This window comes from Silurus meridionalis, chromosome 4, assembly GCF_014805685.1.
Source record: "Silurus meridionalis isolate SWU-2019-XX chromosome 4, ASM1480568v1, whole genome shotgun sequence".
NCBI classification, from domain to species: domain Eukaryota; kingdom Metazoa; phylum Chordata; class Actinopteri; order Siluriformes; family Siluridae; genus Silurus; species Silurus meridionalis.
Window position 1 is genome coordinate 36,928,167 of NC_060887.1, and position 27,652 is coordinate 36,955,818.

The following is a 27,652-nucleotide window of genomic DNA, read 5'->3' on the forward strand; positions in this document are numbered from 1 at the left end:
CTAAAAATGGAAAAAAACAACAAATAATCTGTGATAAAGCACCCCTTAAACAGGGCATGTGCTAAATCTTCCAATAATGCAGCTCAGCTACTGCACACTAACACTTTCTTTCTGTAGAGGATGCCATTACTTTGTACTTGATGACCTCATCATATGGATCTTGAATTACACGTACTAAGAATCATCTCTCCTCATATGCAAGTCACACAATGCTCTTGCAGGCTACAAACATTTTCCCGAACTCTCAAGAACTTCGAACCCATCGCTGCATATCCAGTAAAAGAAATATGAAGAAATGCATTTGTATTCAGAGCAACAAATAAGGATCAGTATTTAAAGCATCCTGTACACAACCTTGGCCAAAGAAAAACGTTTCCAAAATCGTATGAACTAGAGCACGACACAGTGTAGTATTTAAAAAATAATGTGTTGTCACTACAGACTTGAAGTAAGATATCGTACAAACATCCTTCACTTTACTTCACTTTATTAGTAATCTCTCTCTCTCTCTCTCTCTCTCTCTCTCTCTCTCTCTCTCTCTCTCTCTCTTTCTCTCTCTCTCTCTCTCACACACACACACACACACACACACACACACACATGCTCAGGTCTACACATTTCTGGTTTCAAAGAAAGCTATTAGAGTAGCAGTACAGGCTTAGCTGCTCTCTGTACACCATCATTACTGGGAAGAGGAAGCCTAGAGATGAAAAAGGCAGCAGTAGTAGTATATAATAATAATAATCAATGCTAAGTGCTAGAATATCTGCATGGTTGCTAAGAGAAACATGGTGACAATTGGATGGCGTTGTCATTGCATCTTCTTCTCAAAAGGACATAGATAACAAGGAGCTTATTACCTACATTATATGCCACATGCCTCTTATTTAGCTACTTAATAGTAGGCATGAGTTAGCATGTAATAGGCGTGAGTTAGAGTGAGTTATCATGTAGTAGTTGGTGTGAGTTAGAGTGGGTTAGCATATAATTGTAGATGTGAGTTAGCATGTAATAGTAGGCATGAGGTAGCATGAGTTAGCATGTAATAGTAGAAGTAAGTTCAAGTGAGGTAGCATGAGTTAGCATGTAATATTTTTAGCAGTAAAACCTCAGGAAGACGATCTTCAGTCAAGACTATTCTTTCTTTTAATTAACCATGTAAATTTTTTTTTCACTGGCATACTGTATGTTTTTGTTTTTTTTTTGTTTTAATGTAGTTGCAGCATAGCTTGAAAGTTTGCAAACACTTTGTAATTCTCTATACTTCTGTATAAATTAGGTCCTGTAATAGTCACTCACACAAAACTCTATAAAAGGCAAAGCTCACAGAGAGCTAATAACGCCAAAATAACGAAAAGCTGTGAAAGAGCATCTCTTAAACTTAGCACATATTTAGCAATGTGTTATTAGAGCATATTCTAGTCTAAACAAAACAAAACAAAGTATCTGAGAAGATTTTAGCTGAGAGGTTCAGTAAAGCTTCCAGCAAATGTATTAATAATGTACAGGAGACTACTAGCTCTGGTGACTGGGGCAGAGCAGGCATAACTGGAAACCATTAAGGCGCGGTCAGAGCAGGGAAACATGGCAGAGCCAACGTAGCGGAAAAAAATGGCAGAGCAGGGAACCATGATGAAGCCGAAGGGTACCAGGTCAAAGAAGGGGTCCATGGCAGAGCTGGCGAAGCAGAAAACCATGGCAAAGTCTTTGATGACAACAGTAGAGCGTCTGGGTCTGACGATCCTTACTGTGGAGCAGATGACCACCTGGGTAGTGCTGATGGTGAAGAAAACCAAGGCAGATCGAGCAAAAACAACTTCGGAGGCTCTGCAGCGGCCACGTTGGCTGGAGCTAGCTCAGGGTCAGGCTCGTGGGTTGGAGATTTATCGGAGACAGCCTCGTGGGCTTGAGCTGGCTCAGGATCAGGCTCCTGGGCTTGAGCAGGCTCCGGATCAAGCATGGAACAGTGTGCTGCCCAAACACACAGAAAAGCTACCACCATAACCAGGAGTGCCGAGGATAGAGGTGCAAATCTCTCTCGATGGCCAATACCAAGGCCCTTGGGATGCCTGATGCTCTTCCTGACACCAGCGGTGGATCCGTCACACTGGAAGCCAGCCTCCAACATCTTTCGAGTGCCTGGGTGTCTTCAACTGCCACCCTTATGATGCTCAGTGACACAGGACTGGCATCCATTATGGCTGTAGACTGCGGCTTAATCTCCAGGATGGCTGGAGGCTTTGGACTGACGGCCATCTTTGGATGGGGCTCTGGCATGGTGGCCATCTTGGGCAGGGGCCCTGGCACGGTGGCCATCTTGAACAGGGGCTCTGGCTTGGCATCCATCTTGGGCAGTTATCTAGTGTGCCTTTACACATCCCTCTTTGCAACCATGATTTAATTGGCTTATTGAGTCCAAAACCAAAATTGTCTTTTATTAATAATTGGTTTGATAACTCACAGAACATGTGCACATACTCCTTAATGGATGAGCTCCCTTGCTGGAGATGAAGTAGCTGGAACACTGGGTCCATGGTGTCCTGAAGACTCTCAAAAGTCGCTGTATACTAGTAAGAGGCTGTGTATTCTGTAACATGGGGCGGTTGTGACTTGGCGTGGCAATGGTGTGACGCATGGAGATAGAGGTAAGAATCCAAATGCAGGCTTTAATAGAGAGTACCTAAACAGGCAGGGGTCGACAACAGCAAGCAGAATTATCCGAGAGAAGACAAAGGGGTAATCAGAAAAACAGGAAATGTTCGAGAGGCAGCAAATGTTTGATGTATTCATTGATAGAGATTTAAAGCACTTTTGAACGTCTCTCTGGATAAGGGCATCTGCTAAATGACGTCAATGTAAATGTAAATGGCACTGCAAGCTGAAAACCAACTAAGAACATGGAAGATGCTGACTAGTTAAGAGAAAAATGTCTGACGATGATGCTAGATAAGCAAAAATAACATCTCTTACTCCATATCTTGTTCAAGGGATTGACCAAGGAATTCCAGTGCAACAAAAACAAGACAAAGTGCTATTTTCTGAAATCGAACAAAACGTTACCTTTACTTTGGAAATCTTTTTTTATCTATGATGTGTGACCTACTGCTAATATAAAGGCTTGTGCTAAAGTTCTAGGCATCATTAGTTAAGTTAGATAATATTAGAAGGTCAATGTTAATTATATAATTTTGTTTCGTATATCCAGGTGTGCAGTCTTTATTATTCATTTTTGATAACTAAAGCTATCCCAAGCCCGGATAAATGAGGAGGGTTGCGTTAGGAAGGGCATCCAGCGTAAAAACGTGCCAAATCAAACATGCGGATGATCCGCTGTGGCGACCCCTGATAGAAGAAGCCGAAAGAAAGTTTTTATTATACAATAATATTAATAATAAACCTAAAGCAGTCTTTAAAAAAGTCGTAAAAGAGCAAATGTACACAACAGATAAAAGCTAATGCTTGCAGGATCGGGTTGCTTTTAGCAATATTTGCATCTATGCTAATTTGTGTATCTGAAACTGGGTTCAAGTGAATGCGTTTGATGCATAACATAGATAGCTTCACAGTCTGCTACCATTTTATTTTGAATTTTAGCAATTAGTACTGCACTAAGTAACCTGAAACCTAAACCTATATAAAGTGCTTGCAGTGCTGAAGACCCTCGAACCCCTCGAAATTAGAGGTACAATCAATCTTGTTTTTAGGACTGGATGCCTTCCTGCAAGCGTAGATATATATGTATATTAATGTTTTTATCCTTACATTTTATCCTTTAACACACACACACACACACACACACACACACACACACATATATATATATATATATATATATATATATATATATATATATATATATATATATATATATATATATATATATATATTTACACATATGCACTTCTTAAATGGGGTCTAACTAATGTAGACTATTTTATTTAATTTTATTCAACCATTTAATCTGTGAAAATTTATTCAATTACTCAATTCAATTTTATAATAGCTATTTTATTTTAAGTTGTTTTGAAAAACACATGTTCACAAATGGTATTAACAATAAACAACGTTAATAAAAAATGACAAGCAGTTAAATTTTTGCATTTCTTCCCCATAACCATACAAAACCGTACCGTTTACTGAACCATGGTTTAAAAAACCGAGGTACCGTTACACCGCTAGAAAACGATAATAACCAGTCAGGTAATGCTTTGAGTTAACGTGTCATTAGCAATGTTTGCTTCATGGTTTCTTCCAGGTTCTGCACCAGCTCCTCCTGCACCACCCCCTCTGATACTGTTACCAGCTGTCCCTGAGGATTAGTCTTGCTGTGTCTGGTTTGTCTCCCCTGTGTCTTATTTTGTAGTCATAGTCTGTTTAGATGTGCCTGTTTGTTAGTCTGTATCTCAGACAAAAGCCTTGCATGTGCTTCTAATTCCAAGAATTATTATTTTCTTCTTAATGAACACCCCGAGATCCCTTGTTCTGTTCTCTCCTGAGGCCCAATGACCTTTATCTGGATTTGCCCCTTGGTTAATCTTTGCCTGCTCGAACACTTCACTAACATAGTACACACTTTAAACTTCAGATCTCTGACCTCGACATGTGGCCATCTGTAATTCAAACCTAAATGATGGTTTTCAACCTTGTGTGAGCTTTGAACGGTAAACAGAAATCACACTATGTTTCAGTATGACCTCTGTCTGGTGCATTTTACCCTCTGTAGCATAAACCTAAGACAAAGCTATGTTCCTTAACCCTGGTCTGATCTCTGACCTTCACAAACTCAAAGAAAACAATGTTCTCCAAAATGTGTATGCATATAGTCTTCTCATAAACTGACCTCTGGAGGGTAAACACAAAAAATCATATTGTATATAATCTATATTTTAAATTATTGTAGCAAAGTATGTTCTACACTATCAAAAAACTTTGTTTTCCAGATACAACAGAAAAAGTATACTCCACTGTTCTCCATATATTCACATAGACTCCACTTTCCAAATATGAATTTGAGAGATCATCACGGTCTATATGTCTCATGTGATCTTTACATACAATATACTGGCATGTGGTCTAGTGGTTAGGATGCGGCGCTCTCACCGCTGCAACCCGTGTTCGATCCCCGGTCAGGGAACCAACCCCAGCCACTCTTAGTGCTGGTCCCAAGCCCGGATAAATGGGGAGGGTTGCGTTAGGAAGGACATCCAGCAAAAAAACATGTGCCTATTCAAACATGCGGCTGATCCGCTGTGGCGCCCCTAATGGGAGAAGCCGAAAGAAAGTTTTATACTAGCATTTTAACCATTTCAACCTTCTATTGACCAATTATGAACTTTGGCCTCCACAACCTGCCACCCAGAGAGTAAACCTGAAAGACCTTTGTGGTCAATAACCAACATATGACCTCCATATGATACTTCCAAGGCTTCTACATCAGAGACAACCGTATTTTAACATTGATGTGACCTCTGACCTTCTCCAGTGTTGGAGGAAGTACACAAACCATGAGATACACTCTGTAAAATATGACTGACTGTAAAATAAAGTGTACTTATAAAACATTCACTTGAGTAAAAGTACCAAAGTGTTTGCCTTCAAATGTACTTAAGTATCCAAAGTACTACAATTTATTATGGCTGTAATGTTTCTATTAAAATTTTTATCACAAGACTCTTTACTTAATCACCTCAGATTATGTAAAAGGACTTGAATGTGACTCTCAGCACATTGATCTATTAATAGAATGATATTAATGACTCAAACACTGATGTATTTCTATTACAATTATCATGAGCACAAAACATTTCAAGAAAAATCACATAAATAAGGCCATGGTGGTTGTATCAAGTTCAAGTCTGGAGTTTCTTCATCATTTATTCCTCTCTAAATGTTCTGCTTGATGTCGAACTGATGCTGAACTTTATGTTGGTGATACACCAAGCACCAATCAGAACGAGTTTAAAACAGAGCGTGTGCTCGACCCTGATTGGTGACTCGATTTGGCCAGTTCTTTTTTATCCTCATAAATAAAAAGAAACGACTGATTTCGAGTAAAAAGTTAAATATTTGACTTTGAAATGTAGTAAAGTAAAAGTCTCCCCAAATGAAAATACTTCAGTAAAGTACACATACATGAAAAAGCTACTTAAGTACAGTAACCAATTTCATTTACTTCGTCCCTCACTGGCTTTCTCGTATGGCTCTTGGAAGTGTAAATTTGGAAGAAGGTTATGCTCCAGAACCCAATAGAAACTTAATCCTTCACATAGTGTCTCTTGAGAAAACATCTTAATATGTTGCTCCCCAGCATGTGAAGCAAAAAGAGTGGTATTAAAACAATCATAATTTTCTACATTCTGGTCTGAGGAGTGGATATCTGGTATAACACCCAAAAATAAAGTTCACATCCTGCCCCATGGCATGTAAATCTGCTCCACAAATTTCACATGACCTCCACTAATCCTCACATGCTTTTAAACCTTTATGTGACCTCGTCATACTGCCCTCAGGTGTGTAAACATCAAGAGAATCATGTTCCTCTACTGAAATCTGGACTTTAGCCTCCCTGTGGACTCTAAGCCTCACAGAATCATGGTCCACAGCCTTTTTGGACTCATGACCCTTACCAATTCATCACTATCCTGTGTATAGTGCACCTAAGAGGATCGTAGTTTTTAGTTCATATGAGACATGACTTCTACAGTGCCCATGTGAGAGAACAGCATGATCTGTGAAAGGACGTTCATGCATACGCTCCATTAAGGAGCTTCCTGGAGTGTAGGTCACTCACAGACCAGAGCCACATAAAGGGATTCTATTTGCCCTTACATAACACAGGGGTAAAGCCGTACCTAATGCCTTCTGTCCTGCAGGCCTTATCTGAGACAGGCTTTCCTCACCATTTTCAAAGAAGGCACACAATTACATAATCCGTCTTTTTTCTAGGCTTTTCTCAGCCCCCAAAAAATAAAAACATACCCAACAGATAGAATGAAAAAAAAACACACACACACACACACACACACACACACACACACACACACAGAGCCCAGACAGAGCTTTATGAAAACACAGTGGTATAGGCGCTCAAATACACGACCCTGTTGCACCCATGTGATAGATTCCACCATCGCTCTATTAGTGCTGTCATTCAACCCTCGAATAGCAAGAAAGAACAGAAGGAAGGCAGGCTAGTGATACACAGAAGAGGAACAAAAGCAGAGGTAAAAAAAGGAAAATGTGAAAAAGAGGGAGTGCGAATCGGAGGGTGAGGAAGCCAATAATCAGCCTGTCTCAACAGTAAATCAGCCACATTATTCATTTCCTTTTCAGACAACACATTTGTCTATGTGTCATTGCCTACATGTCACTGGGAATGTTTCATGATGTACTGCATGACTAATAATCCAGACTGCTGTTCTAATGTTTAGAAATAGCATTTAGCATCAGGCTCACAAATGAAACGAGTTTTGCTTTTCTTTTTCTTTTCAGCGGCGCCAAAAAGGAGCAGAGGACAAACACATGAGCTTTAGTTGATATAGTTTAGATAGATAGATAGATAGATAGATAGATGAATAGATAGATAGATAGATAGATAGATAGATAGATAGATAGATAGATAGATAGATAGATAGATAGATAGATAGATAGATAGATAGATAAACAAGAAAAAATAGACCTATGAGACAGACAGACAGACAGATAGATAGATAGATAGATAGATAGATAGATAGATAGATAGATAGATAGATAGATAGATGAATAGATAGATAGATAGATAGATAAACAAGAAAAAATGGACCTATGAGACAGACAGACAGACAGACAGACAGACAGACAGACAGACAGACAGATAGATAGATAGATAGATAGATAGATAGATAGATAGATAGATACATAGATACATAGATACATAGAACCCTATTACCCTACATAAAAACAACAAAGTGCATCGTGTGCATCCGAGTGCAATCAGTGCAAAACAAAAGACACTGCACCAGACAACACAAGACAGTGTGGGACAGAAACACAAAACAGTGCCGACCAGTAAACCTGCTGTATATGTTTTACAGTACAATGTGCAAATGAGAGAAATATGAACTAGATTGTACTTATAAAAATGAACACAATGTTGTGCAAAAACAGCAAGAGCAGCCATCAAGAGGTGCAAAACAGCATAGAAAGTGATATGTAAATATGATTATAATATAATATGAGTGGTACTGAGGACATGGATGTGTATGAAGTGAAATAAGTATTGAGTGTGTGTTGAGTTCAGTTCAGCGACACACAGTTAAAAAATGTACATGAGCTGATGAGTAAGTACAACAAATACATATAAAGGCTCTGGAAAGTGTAAAAATACTGAACATCCCTTAAACTGTTTGTGTTTTGTCTTCTCTACCTGTAACAGGGCCGTTTCTAGCCTTTTTGCTAGAAGGTAAGATTCCTACTGTCACACCCTCCGCCTCCCACCACAATGTCCCACCTCCTCACCATGCAAATCATTTGCTACCTTCTATGAAAAAAATGTAATAATATTTAATAATAATTGCAAAATTGCCTGAATTCAAGTGTGTAAACATATAGTGTATATTACACATCAGCAGAAAAACAGGTAGATAATTTAAATGAGCCAGGGTGGTGGCAGGGCAGGAGGCCCCCATTGGGGCCCACCCTCAAATTGGTTGCGTCCTAAGTGACCGCCTAATTTGCCTGTGAGTGAAAATGGTGCTAACCTGTAAAATGCACCGATTTACATTCACACAATCCGGAGTCAAAGAGAAGATGACAGGTTTCACCTTTATCCTTGTAAAAAAAAAAATATCAATCAATAGATCAATATTAAGCAATAGATTGATTCAATTTGATTAAACCTTTTTGATAAATGTATATTTTTGTTCTGGTTTGGGGAAAAAACCCAGCATGAAGCCACAAGGCTCGGTTTCTAGCTGGCTCACTGACTCTGTGCTGCCTCATGAGTCAGTGTGAAATCAGACAGCACAGCTGGCCTCTGAAAGCATGGGGGTGCAGAGTGACTCCATTCACAATAACGACAGCTGAAAGGACTTATTTATCACTGTGCATCAACGCTATCTGTCAGTCATGCAGTCCCCCTGCCTACTACTAACCACAAAAAGTGGTTAATAAAACATAAATAAATAAATCATGGCTGTGTTTTAAATGCCATATTCAATTCAATGTCTTTTTCTAATCAATAGTCACTGTCACATCATAACACAAATCAGTATGTTGATTTAGATCCCTAATGAGCAAATTAACCTTCTTTGAGGTGGCATGAGGAAGGAACCCCTAAAATAGATAGTGGATAGATGGATGGATGGATGGATGGATGGATGGATGGATTGATGGATTGATGGATTGATGGATTGATTGATTTATCAGATGTAAAATGACAAATTCACATTTATGCTTCTTGCCAAAAACAGACAAGCTCCTGAAGGTGTGGCGTGGCCAAAGCTTAAGAAATGACTGGAACAAACCTGCAAAACTCTGTTGCTGCCCCGGAAAAACAAACTGCACCCACTATTTCCATAGTGCGGAAAGTCTCCTTCTGTCACATCCAGAAGCACTTTTGTTTGGAAAGGTCTTACTCGAGCGAGTCCTGTGAAGTGCTGCTTATGACTTCCATAACCAAATGAAGCATGGTGATGGGTGTGCTCTTGCTCGCACTCTGGTTTCTGTGTGCCGGAAGAAATGGCCATACAAGGAATTTCTCGAAGAAATACTTGAAATCTGTTTTTTCCAAAACATATAGGCACTCAGAAAAACTGTATTTAGCACAGAAATACTCAGTAAAGCGTCCAAATTATCATCCAACTCTTAAATGGTGTAAATAAGTCTAGAATGCATGAAATAGCATTAAACCCCCCCATTTAAGAAGAACCAGAATTGAAAGGGAACTAATAGTATTCTGGTTGAGACCAGGTGCTGTGATTCCAAATCCCAACAAGATAAATTAATAGAAGTTTGAAAAACCAATAAATGTTAAATAGGTTCAGTATGGGCAGATTGTTGTGAAATTAGCACAAGACATAATCTTAATTCTCTTGGTTTGTTTGGGCCGTGAAAAAATATCCCAGCGTTTGTAAAAAGTGGGAGACAGGAAATGCAGCGCAAACTCATGCCTGGATCAGTGATGACTACACATTTTATATTAATTATAATTAAAATGATATTGTAAATATTGTAGCAATTGCACAGTAAACATTAATGTGATTTGGGGACTTTCAATACTTTTTAAAAAAGCATTTTAACATTGGATGAGTGCCATGTTTGTTTGCATAATGTTATTTTCTGTGCCACCCCAGAGTAACTGCTGGCCCCTGCCTGGCCACCCCTATGAAAATTCCCTGGTTCTACCACTAACCATGGGTGTCCAGCCTTAACCACAAAGGGCTGGTGTGGGTCCAGGTTTTTATTTCAAACATAAACTACACCTGATAGCCAACTGAAAGCTAAATAAACCAACTAAACCAACAAACGTATTTTTATTCAAAAACCCTTAGTATGAATAACAGCTTTTCCATGCTTCTTGTAAAACTTGCCAAAGGTGTTCTTTGTCCTAGTTGGAGATTTCTTTCTTGTGATCCAGTTGATCCCAGAGCAGTTGAGTAGGATTTAGGTGCAGTGACTGGGCAGCTCCATGATAGATATCACTCCAGACGACTGTTTGCTCTAAATACCTCTTACAGAGCTCGCATGTACACTTCTGCTCATCGTCTTTTTGCATGATGAAGTTGGTTCCATTGAACCACAGTCCAGATGGAATTGCATGGTGTTGGAGTATGGAATGGTTGCCATGTTGGTTCCTTTCACCCAGAATAAGTCTCCAACCTTCCCTGCTCTAAAACAACACCAAACTATTAAGCTTCCACCTCCATGTTGTTCTTCATATGTCTGAAGAACTTTCTTCAAGTTGTTCTTTGTCTAATTCTTTGGTTTAGTTTGCTGCATCAAAACAAAGGAACGTGCATGTATCTCAAAAACCATAATAGACTAGGTGTCTCCACACTTTCAGCAGGCTCTGTGTATTATAAAATATAGCTTTTTAGGTTTACTTAAGTTTTCTCATTTAGCACTCGGCTTTAAGATAGACATAATAGTGGTAACTATTGTAAATATTATAGACCTCAGGAAAAACAAGGAATCAGCACCAATGTTACGGCTAATAAGAGCTCTTTGCTGCATTGATACCTATAGATACATGAAAGCCATTGTGGTCATCAGCATGGCTTCTCAATTACATGCGGCATTCCGGCCATTCCCGGCACTTGAGCGAGATCAAAGCCCAAAGTCGGCTTGTCTCTTTTCAGGCATGGCTCTTTCACAAACCCCGAAGTCATCGCAGTTATCTGGATACATGCCTTCTTTCACATTTAAGTAAAATATAAACGACAGGAATAATAAACCGTGTCTTACTAGCAGGTAATGACGTCAAGCGATATCGCAGATCTATGAAAGGCCATGTTACGAGTTTAATAGGAATTTCTGCCCTGGACACTACGGGGGGATAAAAGGGAAACATTAGTCACTCAGGTCAAAAGATCAAACTATTTTCAAGCAGAACTAACATTAATCTTCAGGGTGATAATGTGAAAATTTGAAAACGCAGCTCTGGGATGCTGCCTGTCACAATAACGTCATCGACACCACCTTCTGTCTTATAGTGTTTTTTCCTCAAGTCCATCACACTTTGTAACTTGCTCACTGTATGTGTGTGTGTGTGTGTGTGTGTGTGTGTGTGTGTGTGTGTGTGTGTGCGTGTGTGTGTGTTGCCAGTAGATTGTGCAGGAAGGACTTTTGTCCCCTGGGTTGAGTTCACTGTAAATTACACACATTTTGGTCACGAGATCTCACCATTATAAGAACAGTATACGTACAAGCCTCCCAAATCCCATTTCTTCCATGTCTTCACATGGTCCATAGAGCCCACACACACACACACACACACACACACACACACACACACACACACATACATATTGGCACTTCAAGTTAATTTACAGAATGTGAATGCATGCAGGTATACACAGTATTGCATATTTATTATGCAAATGTCCTAATTCATATTGCTATACAGGACTAGATCAAGGGATATGCCCGGAATATTTAGATATCTGTCAATATCTGCCATACGCATCCATCCCCATCTAGATTCATGTATATACATATATTTTCTATAGTTTATACTTTTTTATTTATCTACTTTATTTTTTATCCTTAAATTCTATTCCTTTTTTTATGCTGAAATGTTGGACAGTCGTACAAAGCATTTCACTGCGTGTCGTACTCTGTATGTATGTGGATGTGACATAAAAAATTAAAAAAATTAAAAAACTACAGTAGCTGCACAGCTAGCCACAGTATCATGATGAGAGTGCTAATGAGAAACAAACTTCCAAATAAAAGTATTAAAAAAAAACAGAAAGGTAAGGTGCAACGGCTTCAAAACTCTCAGTGGCTGCAAAATTGTTTATATTTGTTTTTTTCCTGAAACTCTGGGTGATATCGTTGAAGATCTGGTTTCTGGGACATTTTAGCAATTTGCAATTTTTATCATATTTATCTAAAAAATTTACCCCCAACCCCAATTCCAAAAAAATTGGGACACTGTGCAATGCAATGATTTGCAAATCTCAAACAGAAAACATGTCCAAACTGAGGAAATAAACTATTTTAAGGACAAAATAGGGTCAGTGAATTTGATGGCTGCAACACGTTTAAAAAAATGTTTGGACAGGGCAGCAACATTCTTGAAGAAAGAAAGAAAAAGGTGGAAAAACATTTTGCAACTAATGAGGTTAACCCACAACTGGACATTAAGATGATTGGATATAAATATCTTAGAGATGCAGTATCTTACAGTATCTTAGAGAGGCAGAGTCTCTCAGAAGTAAAGAAGGGCGGAGCTTCACCAATCACGTGAAAGACTTTGTGGAAAAATTTCAGATCAGTGTTCAACTACATAAATGTGCAAAACAGTTAAATATCTCATCATTTACAGCACAGATCACCAAAAGTTTCAAAGAATCTGGAGAAATCTCAATAGGGCGAAAATCAATATTGGATCTTCGGGCTCTCAGACGGCACTGCATTTAAAACAGTGATGATTCTGTAATGGAAATTACTGCATGAGCTTATTCACACCTCCAGAAATACAGAATCTGAAAGCGTGAAGCTGATTGTCTTTTGTTTCAGCAAAACCTACGTCCCTCCTGTTTAGCTCAGTACTCAGGCTATATTCTGTCTTAAATACCTCAAAGTAAAATCCTGCGAGTCTCTGCTTCAGTCCACCTGTGACTGCTGTTTTCTCTGCGTATGTGTACGGCTTTGTGTGTATTTGTGGTCTTGTTGTACCTTGTGTGTACTCGTGGTCAGTTCATTTTCTGCTCCTGACCTTCGTGTGCTTGTTTGTGCATCATTACGGGTTTGTTTATGATGACTGGGTTTATTGGATTGTTTGTCCAGGTTTCCTGTTCCAGACATGATTATTGTGGGAAATGTGTGGTGTGTGAGTGTATCTAAACATTCCCTAGTGTCCCAGTGTTTCAGTTTGAGTCTGATTTTAATCAAATGCTGTGTTTGATTTAACTCAGATGTGGAAATGTGGATCCTACTTAATAAAGATTTCAGACATTAGACTTTGAGGATAAACAAACTCTTTTTCAATACACAAAATACCCTTCTACATGCGCTGTTTCTCCACCATTGAAGATTTAGAGGCTCAGGCATGGAAGAGCTGCTGTTGAATCTCTAATGATCTTATATGTTGAGCTAATTTATCAGTTGCTCAGGAGCTCCTGGTTCCACAACTCCACATGACTGTAGAAGACCTAAAAATGATATTCCTCACTCTCCGGTGTTTGTAATGTTTGCATGGTTTATAATCAAACTCTTGGTGTCATCCAGATGACGATGGCTTCCTGAGTCTGGTTCCTCAAAAGATTTCTTCTTCATACTATCTAAGGAAGTTTTTCCATACTATAGTCAACCCAGGCTTGTTAATCGGGGATAAAGTCACATATATTTAAATATAAGTTCATTTTAGATTCTGTAAAGCTGCTTTGAGACAATGTCCAGGGTGAAAAATACTTAAATAAATTGGATTTAATTACATTAGATTGGATTAAATTGAATTGAATTGAATTAGGTTGGGTTGAATTGAATTAATGTAATTAAAATAGATTGGAATAAATTGAATTGGATCTCATTGAAATAGATTGGATTGCTTTTGTATTAAACAAATCAATTGAATAGACTGGATTAAATTGGATTGAATTAGATTGGGTTGAATTGAAAAAATGTAATTGGATTGAATTGAATTGGATCTAATTAAAATAGATTGGATTGCTTTTGTATTAAACAAATCAATTGAATAGACTGGATTAAATTGGATTGAATTAGATTGGGTTGAATTGAATAAATGTAATTGGATTGAATTGAATTGGATCTAATTAAAATAGATTGGATTGCTTTTGTATTAAACAAATTCAATTGAATAAATGTAATTGGATTGAATTGAATTGGATTAAATTAGATTAAATTAGATTGCATTAAATTAAATTGGATGGCATTTAATTAAATTAGATTGGATTGAATTGAATTGGATTAAATTGAATTGAATTGAATTGGATCTCATTGAAATAGATTGGATTGAATTGAATTGGATTAAATTAGATTGGATTGATTTAGATTGAATTGGCTGGATCAGATTGGTTTGAATTGGATTCAAACCAATCTACAAAGAAAAAAAAAACATTTACAAAGAAAAAAGTATAGTCAAATTTAACAGATATGAACAATGGCACATCAATGCAATATCCTTTGTGTAATCTGACATGGAGAATCCACTTGATCAAACACTCAGTTACAGAATTCAGCCTGGATGTTATCTCGTACAGCGTGATGAGTAATGTCCCTGCTGAAACCGCACTGTGTGAAACCGGCTTGTAAAACTTTAGGCCAAAACCTCTCAATTGCATCCACCTACTCTGTCTCTCTCTTTCCCTTCTCCGCCGTCCAGCACTCGGTGCCAGTCTGCCGTGCTGAGATTCACACCCAGGCGCCCTGCTGAGTCCTCGCTAACATATGGAAAGCAATCAGAGCAGAAGTTTTGGTCAAACAGACCGCAGATCTACGGGAGTTCTCTAATCCACTTAAAATCGGAGCGAGGCGGCGAAGACGGCAGCTGAAATGTGGGCAGAACGAAAACAAAAGGCAGCGTGTCTTTCAGGGCCGGTGGAGACACTTCACAGCAGAGACACACTGTTACTAATTAACCTCCTGATGAGCAGTGCTGCTGAGGACAGGGACAAGAAGGGGAGGTCACCAGAAGGAGAAGTGGCAGGGACAAAAACAGGGCATTTACCTGGTGTGAGAACTTCTCGCTTTTTCTTTATTTATCACACACACAATGGAGAGAAGAGTAAGAATCTGAAATGGTTTCTTGAGTCTGGTTGACCCAACACCTCATTAAAGAACACAGGAAACTCATTTCCATACTCGATTTCCTGATGGGGTTCTCATCACTTGAAAACCACTCGATGTTCCTGTGGACCGTTCTTTTTAAGAGCCATGAAGATACACTATATTGCCAAAAGTATTGGGTCACCTGGTCATAAGGATTTTTTGAGAATTGCATTTCACATTTAGTCCCAATTTGCTCTTATAATTCATTCCACTCTTCTGGGGAGATGTTCCACTAGATTCTGGAGTGTGCTTATTGATGGTTGTGTTCATCAGACACAAGGGTGTTATGGCAGGTACTGATGTAGATGAGGAGACTTGGGGTGCAGTCAGCGTTCACATTCATCCCAAAGATGTTCAGTAGGGATGAGATCAGAGCTCTATAGCAGGCCACTCAAGATCTTTCTCTCCAAAGCAATCTTCAAGGCAATCTTCAAGGAGCTCACTTTGTGCACAGGGGCATCGCCATGCTGGAACAGGTTTGAGTTTCAAGTGAATGCAAAATTTTATTATAGAGCATCTGAAAGCGTGAAGCTGATTGTCTTTTGTTTCAGCAAAACCTACGTCCCTCCTGTTTAGCTCAGTACTCAGGCTATATTCTGTCTTAAATACCTCAAAGTAAAATCCTGCGAGTCTCTGCTTCAGTCCACCTGTGACTGCTGTTTTCTCTGCGTATGTGTACGGCTTTGTGTGTATTTGTGGTCTTGTTGTACCTTGTGTGTACTCGTGGTCAGTTCATTTTCTGCTCCTGACCTTCGTGTGCTTGTTTGTGCATCATTACGGGTTTGTTTATGATGACTGGGTTTATTGGATTGTTTGTCCAGGTTTCCTGTTCCAGACATGATTATTGTGGGAAATGTGTGGTGTGTGAGTGTATCTAAACATTCCCTAGTGTCCCAGTGTTTCAGTTTGAGTCTGATTTTAATCAAATGCTGTGTTTGATTTAACTCAGATGTGGAAATGTGGATCCTACTTAATAAAGATTTCAGACATTAGACTTTGAGGATAAACAAACTCTTTTTCAATACACAAAATACCCTTCTACATGCGCTGTTTCTCCACCATTGAAGATTTAGAGGCTCAGGCATGGAAGAGCTGCTGTTGAATCTCTAATGATCTTATATGTTGAGCTAATTTATCAGTTGCTCAGGAGCTCCTGGTTCCACAACTCCACATGACTGTAGAAGACCTAAAAATGATATTCCTCACTCTCCGGTGTTTGTAATGTTTGCATGGTTTATAATCAAACTCTTGGTGTCATCCAGATGACGATGGCTTCCTGAGTCTGGTTCCTCAAAAGATTTCTTCTTCATACTATCTAAGGAAGTTTTTCCATACTATAGTCAACCCAGGCTTGTTAATCGGGGATAAAGTCACATATATTTAAATATGAGTTCATTTTAGATTCTGTAAAGCTGCTTTGAGACAATGTCCAGGGTGAAAAATACTTAAATAAATTGGATTTAATTACATTAGATTGGATTAAATTGAATTGAATTGAATTAATGTAATTAAAATAGATTGGATTGAATTGAATTGGATCTCATTGAAATAGATTGGATTGCTTTTGTATTAAACAAATTCAATTGAATAAATGTAATTGGATTGAATTGAATTGGATCTCATTGAAATAGATTGGATTGCTTTTGTATTAAACAAATCAATTGAATAGACTGGATTAAATTGGATTGAATTAGATTGGGTTGAATTGAATAAATGTAATTGGATTGAATTGAATTGGATCTAATTAAAATAGATTGGATTGCTTTTGTATTTAACACATTAAATTGAATAGATTGGATTGAATTGAATTGGATTAAATTAGATTAAATTAGATTGGTTGAACTGAATAAATGTTTTCGGATTGAATTGAATTGGATCTAATTAAAATAGATTGGATTGCTTTTGTATTAAACAAATTGAATTAGATTAGATTGAATTAAATTAGATTGCATTAAATTAAATTGGATGGCATTTAATTAAATTAGATTGGATTGATTTAGATTGAATTGGCTGGATCAGATTGGTTTGAATTGGATTCAAACCAATCTACAAAGAAAAAAAAAACATTTACAAAGAAAAAAGTATAGTCAAATTTAACAGATATGAGCAATGGCACATCAATGCGATATCCTTTGTGTAATCTGACATGGAGAATCCACTTGATCAAACACTCAGTTACAGAATTCAGCCTGGATGTTATCTCGTACAGCGTGATGAGTAATGTCCCTGCTGAAACCGCACTGTGTGAAACCGGCTTGTAAAACTTTAGGCCAAAACCTCTCAATTGCATCCACCTACTCTGTCTCTCTCTTTCCCTTCTCCGCCGTCCAGCACTCGGTGCCAGTCTGCCGTGCTGAGATTCACACCCAGGCGCCCTGCTGAGTCCTTGCTAACATATGGAAAGCAATCAGAGCAGAAGTTTTGGTCAGACAGACCGCAGATCTACGGGAGTTCTCTAATCCACTTAAAATCGGAGCGAGGCGGCGAAGACGGCAGCTGAAATGTGGGCAGAACGAAAACAAAAGGCAGCGTGTCTTTCAGGGCCGGTGGAGACACTTCACAGCAGAGACACACTGTTACTAATTAACCTCCTGATGAGCAGTGCTGCTGAGGACAGGGACAAGAAGGGGAGGTCACCAGAAGGAGAAGTGGCAGGGACAAAAACAGGGCATTTACCTGGTGTGAGAACTTCTCGCTTTTTCTTTATTTATCACACACACAATGGAGAGAAGAGTAAGAATCTGAAATGGTTTCTTGAGTCTGGTTGACCCAACACCTCATTAAAGAACACAGGAAACTCATTTCCATACTCGATTTCCTGATGGGGTTCTCATCACTTGAAAACCACTCGATGTTCCTGTGGACCGTTCTTTTCAAGAGCCATGAAGATACACTATATTGCCAAAAGTATTGGGTCACCTGGTCATAAGGATTTTTTGAGAATTGCATTTCACATTTAGTCCCAATTTGCTCTTATAATTCATTCCACTCTTCTGAGGAGATGTTCCACTAGATTCTGGAGTGTGCTTATTGATGGTTGTGTTCATCAGACACAAGGGTGTTATGGCAGGTACTGATGTAGATGAGGAGACCTGGGGTGCAGTCAGCGTTCACATTCATCCCAAAGATGTTCAGTAGGGATGAGATCAGAGCTCTATAGCAGGCCACTCAAGATCTTTCTCTCCAAAGCAATCTTCAAGGCAATCTTCAAGGAGCTCACTTTGTGCACAGGGGCATCGCCATGCTGGAACAGGTTTGAGTTTCAAGTGAATGCAAAATTTTATTATAGAGCATCTAAAGACGTCCTGTAAAATTGTGTGCCTCCAGTTTTGGGGTAACAGTTTGTAAAAGAACCAAATATAGCAGGAAAGGTCAGGTGTCCCAATACCTTTGGCAATATAGTGTATATTTGGACTGTATTTCATATGTTTAGGGCTACAAACAGATCTGCACCTGTGATCAGGTCATAACCTTAACCATGATGGAACTGTTATCAATTAATATCCAGATGTCACCTAGATGAGGACTGGTTCTATTTAGAGTTCTTTGTATTATCTCAGGAGTTCTCCCTGCCACCACCACCATCACATCTGGCTCACTCATTATGAAGAAACTTATTTATAAATAAAAAATAAATGTCTGTAAAGCTGCTTTGTGTCAATATCCATCATCAAAAATTGAAATGTAAAAAAAAAACCAACAGAATGCACAATTCTTCACAATAAAACATAGCTTACATATTAATTGTTCAACCTGAGAGAAAAAGTAAGGTAATTTTACAATTGATGGCTGTAACATGTCTCCAAAAAAGTTGTGACATGGCAACAAAAGTCTAAAAAGTCTGGTAGTGGAAGAGTGTAAAACGAGTGCTAAATTGGCCTGGCTGCAGTTTAGATCTTTCACCATTTGAAAACATTTGGTGCATCATGCACCGCAAAACACAACAAAGGACACCCAGAACTGTTGAGCATCTAGAATCCTGTATCAGACACATATGATACAACATTAATCTGCTAAAAACTTCAGCAACAGGTCTCCTTATTTCCCAGACGTACAGTATATGGACAGAAGAGGAGATGCTACACTGTGCTAAACATCGTCCTGTCCCAACTACTTTGAGACGAATCGCATCCATCGAATTTAAAATGACCTTATTTTTTCCTTAAAACGGTACATATTCTCAGTTATATGTTTATTTTTTGTATTATTGTAAATACAATGAGAGTTTATGAGATTTGCCAATCATTGCATTGTTTTTGTTGACATTGTACACAGTGTCCCAGCTTTTTTTTAAGATTGGGGTTGTAGAAATTGAATTGAATTCACACCCCTGGCTAATGAATGACCTGTTTCTTAATGCAGATGAATCCAGTGATAATGTGTCAGTTGGTGTCTTCTCAAAAACTTCAACAAAGAGTAAATAAAACAGAAACTGCTCAGGAGACGAGTGTTTGTAGCTGCTGTAATACCAGTAAGAACATTTTTTACATTTACTGATCAGTAATTACTGTTTCTATAGCAACAGCTCTCTGTGATGTGTTTAGCGGACATGCTGCATGAACATCAAATACCCTAGACAAATAATCATGGACATGGTGGAGCTGGAGGTGGCCGAGCTGAAGATACTGAGGTTTTCATCAGGCTATTGAGGATGGACAGGATTAAAAAAGAGTTTATTAGAGGGAGCATGCAGGGAGAACATTTTGGAGATAAGGCGAGAGAGTTGAGATTGAGATGGATTGGTCATGTGCAGGAGGGACATGGGGTATAGGAAGCGGTAGATGAATGCTAAAGATGAAGCCTACAGGCAAGAGGAAAAGAGAAAGGAGAGGAACTCTTAGGTAAGGAGTCGCAACAAACCACCCCATCATCATCATCATCATCATCATCATCATCATCATCATGATCGTGTGTGTGTGTGTGTGTGTGTAATTAATTGTCAAGCCTCAAACCTCACATTAGTTATTTATACTTTACTCAAAAACTAGAAAACTTAAATGCATTCTGGAAAACACACTTCCACACTCAGCCTTATATTCAATCACTTGAGAGAAACCATTTACAGCCAGTGCTCGCTCACACACACCACACACACACACACACACACACACACACACACACACACACACACTGCAGTATTGCACTGAGAGGCAGGCAGAGAAAAAGGGATACCAACGGACACAATCCCGAGAGTGAGTAAGAGAGAGAGAGAGAGAGAGAGAGAGAGAGAGAGATGCAGAGAGTGAAAAAGAAAGAGACAAAGAAAGAGAGTGTGAGAGTGAGAAAGAGAGAGTGCAAGACAAAGAAAGAGAAAGAGAGAGTAAGATAGAGAAAGAGAGATAGAGAAAGAGACAGAGAGAAGGAGAGAGAGGAAAAGGGAAAGAGAGGGGCAGAGACAGAAAGAAGGTGATAGAGAGAAAAGGGGAGAGAGAGAGAGAGAGAGAGAGAGAGAGAGATGTATTATTGCTTTAAACTCAATGTCTAGCTTGGACCAATTTAAAGCAGAAAGGATATATTGAGACATATGAAGACGTGGAGAGAGAGAGAGAGAGAGAGAGAGAGAGAGAGCGCAGGATTCAGATGGAGTGAGGGAGTGTGCTGCTGATGCTATTTTTAGACTGGAAGTCATGGAGCATGAGCAGACAAAGAAAGCACCCCCATCTCTCCTCTCTCTCTCTCTCTCTCTCTCTCTCTCTCTACTGCTCTCCTGCTCTCTCTCTCTCTCTCTCTCCTCTCTCTCTCTCTCTCTCTCTCTCTCTCTCTCTCTCTCTCTCTACTGCTCTCCTGCTCTCTCTCTCTCTCTCCCTCTCTCTCTCTGTGTGATAGGCTTTGAGTGTGCATATCTATTGGCCCATGAGCATGTAAGACATCTTGCCTCTGGCCTTGTACACGATCTCAGCAGAAACACAGAGACACAGAGACACGCCTGAATTAACAGAAGACGTAATAAAGGTATCTGAAGAAGACAGTCCCACTGTCCCCGGCTTCCCTCCTGACACTCGTTTAATATAAAGTGCTATCTACAGTATCTAACACACATTCCTTCACCAGGTTTTTTGTTGTTGTGGGGTGTTGTTCTCTCACACGATGCTGAAGATTACTGCTTTCTAACCGCCTCATCAGGTTCATTACAGTTTCCTTCTCAGGTCACAGATTTGCTGTTTAATTGCGATTACTGTTTTTCTTGCATTAACAACAAACTTGCAATTCTGCTAGTCGTGCTGCAGAGGACAAAAAAAAAATGACTTAAATACATACATGAGTAAACAAACTGACCAAATTACACACAATAAATAAACAAACAAATAAATAAACAACAGAGACAAAATGCTGCAAAAATAAATTAGTCAATTAATAATGAAACACACAGAATGCAGCGATAGAAAGATAGATAGATAGATAGATAGATAGATGATAGATAGATAGATAGATAGATAGATAGATAGATAGATAGATAGATAGATAGATAGATAGATAGATAGATAGATAGATAGATAGATGAACAAACCAATAGAGTGCATCAATAAATAAATAAATAAACAAACAAATAAATAAATATACAATACACAGATAAATAAATAAATAAATAAATAAATAAATAAATAAATAAATAAATAAATAAATCGTCTCAGGTTAAATGCCTAAATGTATGCCTTTTAATTTATTTCTACATCTCCATTGACTTTTTAGGCTTATATCTTCCCCCTATTTTTTATGTTGTTTGGCTTAATTATTTGTATGTTTGTTTGTTTGTTTGTTTGTTTGTTTGTACTTAAGTCATTTATCACCTCTCAAATAACTGGGAAATAAACCGCACAACCCCATTATCTCAGAAACCATAAGATGAAAGCAAAATCATCACCCATTTGATCTCAAAATAAACATTAAGCACTATCTCATAAATCAGATAAATCCAGTGCTGGTGAGTAACTCATACTTTACTCCTAACGTCTCATAGACTGCTCATTAGTGTAACATTATGAGGTCATTACAGTCCAAAACACTGTATCAGATGATGATAGTAATGCCTGTGCATGCTTTTGTCTCATGGCCTTAAGTAGCTTTGAAGATATTCACCATCACTGATGGAGGTGAGAGTTTTTCTTCTTATTTATTTCTTACATTAAAAAATGATATGCGGAACTTGAATTGGAATTGGAGACTTACAGGAAAGTAGAGAAGCAGCGCTCCGAACAAGATGGCTTCCAGCAGGACAAGACCCGATGCCCTTATGCTCTGGAGAGACAAAAGATAGATGGAAAACACATGACTCATCTAAATGTTCATCTCATTGAAACGTATATGACTATGAGTAGCAGGAGTTTCTGATGTGTTGGGTCCTTTCATGGGTCAATATTCAGGCAATTGGATTGTGCTTAATTCCACAGTAGATCCAGCTACATTATAATAAATATTATACTGGTGTTTCAAATGTCATATGACTATAAAATGATCCAAAATTTGCCAACAGACGAGCAATGAGAAATATAGGATTAAAACTCAGAGACACTTTCTGAACCAGTGCTACAGACAGGACAGTTCCTCAGCCTCAGCTACATCACTGCATTTCATAACTAGCAATGTGCACAGGAATGCTATATTATGTAAAATTTGATTCACAATAGAACACAATAGAACATGGAAAACATATACAAATGTTTAAACTGAGGAAATGTACCATTTTAAGGAAAATAAAGGTCATTTTAAATTTGATGGCTGCAACACATCTCAAGAAATTTGAGACGAGGCAACAAAATTCTGGAAAAAAGTGTTATTGAAGGTGTTGGAGAAACATTATGTAACTAATGAGGTTAATTGACAACATGTCAGTAAGATGATTGGGTATAAATAGTGTATCTTAGAGAGGCAGAATCTCTCAGAAGTAAAGATGGGCGGAGCTTCACCAATCTATAAAAAACGTGTCTACAATTTGTGGAACAATCTCAGTAGAATGTTCTCCAACATCAAATTACAAAACATCTAATCATTTCCAGTACACAATATCATGAAAAGCTTTAAAGAATCAGGAGAAAGCTCATATCGGATGGCCGTGATCTTCGGGTCAATGGTCAGGATTCTGTAATAGAAATCACTGCATGGGCTCATTAAACACCTCCAGAAATCCTCATCTGTGAACACAGTTTGCCGTGTCATCCACAACTGCAGGGTAAATCTCGATCATGCAAAGAAGAAGGAATGCGTGAACATGATCCAGAAATGCCACCATCTTCTCTAAACCAAAGTTCATTTAAAATGTATGAGACAATGTGGAAAAGTGGATGGTGGCTTTTCTAGATCATGTTCACACATACCTTCTTCTTTGTATGGTTGAGATTTAACCAGCTTTTGTGGATGATGTGTATGTGAGCAATACAAAATTTAAAAATCATCAATTTTAAAAAAAGGTAACAAAAGAATATAACAAATATATAAACTAGACAGTGACCCTGACCAGGCTCTTACTAAGGATAAATGCAGTAATCACATCAGATGTAACACATTCATCTTGAGATATTTGTCTTTATTTCATCTACATTTACGACATTTTTCGGGCACCATTATCAAGAGAGACTTATATTTATCTTAGTTAGTTATACAACTGAGCAATTAAGGAGTTCAGGGCCTTGCTCAAGGGTCCTTATGGTGTTGCTGGGATTTGAACCCATGACCTTCTAATCAGAAATCTAACATCTTATCTAATAAACCTGCCAACTACTTCATCTTCATGAATCATTCCAATGTCTATATTTTCCAAAAAATGCACATCTGTTCAATCCAAATAATAGAGTTATGCTGTGTTACACCTCCAGGGCGGTCCCTTTCAGATCGGACTGAACTTCAGCAAATATATCTTCATTTAATAAAGATGCAAATGATGACATCCATAGAAGAAGGTTTCAGATAGCCTCCTCCTATACAGTAGGTTTCTTCTTCATGACTCCCTAATGTATGCCCCACAGGCTAATGCCTTCTCTGTGAATAAGACGTACTCTTTTATGCGAGAGCTCCCGGATAATATGATTGAGCAGAAGCGACTGGAGGGCAAGCAGTGATGCGTGTGAATAGATTTTCTCGACGCACAGCCGTGTTTCATGGAGAAATAGCACCAAAAATAACCGCTGAGCACTCGACTCCAGATTACAGTCTATTTCAGATACAGGAAAAAAGAAGAAAAAAAATGAAAGCTATTCTTCTAACACTTAGAGCATGCATTAGTTGTGAAGGCAGACGAAGGAAAATAAGAAAGAGAAAATAAAGCTTTCGTCAGTTACAGGAGTCAAAGACCTGTCAGTCACTCTAAATCAAACATCCAATAAAGATCACCCCAGCAGTGACTTAGACAGATGTCATCTTTACTTAGACTTGGTCTCTTAGTCAGATAAATGCAGAAAATCTTTCCCCGAATCCACTGCACATTCAAGTTCTGATGTTACCAAAAACATCTGGCAATTGAGTTTGGATAATAGAGGACACTGGGCATTCCCATCAAAACACTTCTCAATTTACAACGAACAGCAGGATTAGGTGAAAGGTCTGGTTTTAAGACTTTTGTTCTGCTCTCTCCATCCTCTACCACTGCTCCCTCCATCCTCTACCACTACCACTGCTCCCTCCATCCTCTACCACTGCTCCTCCATCCTTACCACTGCTCCTCCATCCTCTACCACTGCTCCCTCCATCCTTTACCACTACCACTGCTCCCTCCATCCTCTACCACTGCTCCCTCCATCCTCTACCACTGCTCCCTCCATCCTTTACCACTGCTCCCTCCATCCTCTAACACTGCTCCCTCCATCCTCTACCACTACCACTGCTCCTCCATCCTTACCACTGCTCCTCCATCCTTTACCACTGCTCCTCCATCCTCTACCACTACCACTGCTCCTCCATCCTCTACCACTGCTCTCTCCATCCTCTACCACTGCTCCTCCATCCTTACCACTGCTCCCTCCATCCTCTACCACTGCTCTCTCCATCCTCTAACACTGCTCTCTCCATCCTTTACCACTGCTCCCTCCATCCTCTACCACTGCTCCTCCATCCTCTACCACTGCTCCCTCCATCCTTTACCACTGCTCCTCCATCCTCTAACACTGCTCTCTCCATCCTTACCACTGCTCCTCCATCCTTTACCACTGCTCTCCATCCTCTACCACTGCTCCTCCATCCTCTAACACTGCTCTCCATCCTCTACCACTGATCCCTCCATCCTCTACCACTGCTCCTCCATCCTTTACCACTACCACTGCTCCTCCATCCTCTAACACTGCTCCTCCATCCTTACCACTGCTCCTCCATCCTCTACCACTGCTCCCTCCATCCTTTAACACTGCTCTCTCCATCCTCTACCACTGCTCCTCCATCCTCTACCACTGCTCCCTCCATCCTTTACCACTACCACTGCTCCTCCATCCTTTACCACTGCTCCTCCATCCTCTAACACTGCTCCTCCATCCTCTACCACTGCTCCTCCATCCTTTACCACTGCTCCTCCATCCTTACCACTGCTCCCTCCATCCTCTAACACTGCTCTCTCCATCCTCTACCACTACCACTGCTCCCTCCATCCTTTACCACTGCTCCTCCATCCTCTAACCACTGCTCTCTCCATCCTCTACCACTGCTCCTCCATCCTTACCACTGCTCCCTCCATCCTTTACCACTGCTCCTCCATCCTCTAACACTGCTCTCTCCATCCTCTACCACTGATCCCTCCATCCTCTACCACTGCTCCTCCATCCTCTACCACTGCTCTCCATCCTCTAACACTGCTCTCTCCATCCTTTACCACTGCTCTCTCTATCCTCTACCACTGCTCCCTCCATCCTTTACCACTACCACTGCTCCTCCATCCTCTACCACTGCTCCTCCATCCTTACCACTGCTCCTCCATCCTTTACCACTGCTCCTCCATCCTCTAACACTGCTCCTCCATCCTCTACCACTGCTCCTCCATCCTTTACCACTGCTCCTCCATCCTTTACCACTGCTCCCTCCATCCTCTAACACTGCTCTCTCCATCCTCTACCACTGATCCTCCATCCTCTACCACTGCTCCCTCCATCCTCTACCACTGCTCTCTCCATCCTCTAACACTGCTCTCTCCATCCTTTACCACTGCTCTCTCTATCCTCTACCACTGCTCCCTCCATCCTTTAACACTGCTCTCTCCATCCTCTACCACTGTGCCCTCCATCCTCTACCACTGCTCTCTCATCCTCTACCACTGCTCCCTCCATCCTTTACCACTGCTCTTTCCATCCTCTACCACTGCTCCTCCATCCTCTACCACTGCTCCTCCATCCTTTACCACTGCTCTCTCCATCCTCTAACACTGCTCTCTCCATCCTCTAACACTGCTCTCTCCATCCTTTACCACTGCTCTCTCTATCCTCTACCACTGCTCCCTCCATCCTTTAACACTGCTCTCTCCATCCTCTACCACTGCTCCCTCCATCCTTTACCACTGCTCTCTCCATCCTCTAACACTGCTCCCTCCATCCTCTACCACTGCTCTCTCCATCCTCTAACACTGCTCTCTCCATCCTCTACCACTGCTCCCTCCATCCTTTACCACTGCTCTCTCCATCCTCTAACACTGCTCCCTCCATCCTCTACCACTGCTTTCTCCATCCTTTACCACTGCTCCCTCCATCCTTTACCACTGCTCCCTCCAAAGACATAATGTATAAAAAAAACTAGTGGAAATGTAATTTAAAGTAACTGTAATTCAACAACAGTTTTTGCTTAGGGGTCTAATGTATTTATATTGTGTCCTAGGTAGAGATTTACTGCAAGGTCAAATCTGTTATAAAAACTCTTACAAAAATGAAACAATCAAAATATTGGTTACTTTCTACAAATTAAAAGTAAAACTTTTTTTATTATAAATAAATAAACCATTTTTTTACTGATGCAAATATTAAAAAATTATGCATTGAGATACAAATGCCAGCTTGTATCCCATGCACAATGTTTTAAAACGATGCTTAAAATATTTCTTTTTTAATGTTAATTTTGTATAAATATATGATATATATGATTTTTACCATATTCAAGCAATTCTATTTCAACACCTCAGCACTGTACTTTTAAATCCAAGCTTATAAAGACAGATAAAGAAGTATCACGAATCAGTGTGTAATGGCGTCTGCAGTTC

The 27,652-nt window shown here is 39.4% G+C and overlaps 1 protein-coding gene across 1 annotated transcript in view; it reads right to left on the reverse strand.

Moving 5' to 3' along the window:
- The window catches only part of gpr158a (G protein-coupled receptor 158a), a 152,048-nt gene that overhangs the window by 35,935 nt on the left and 88,461 nt on the right, over window positions 1–27,652 (reverse strand). Inside the window, 1 exon segment of the mRNA XM_046847487.1 lies at window positions 22,660–22,728. Within this exon segment, the coding sequence (XP_046703443.1) occupies window positions 22,660–22,728 (69 nt within the window).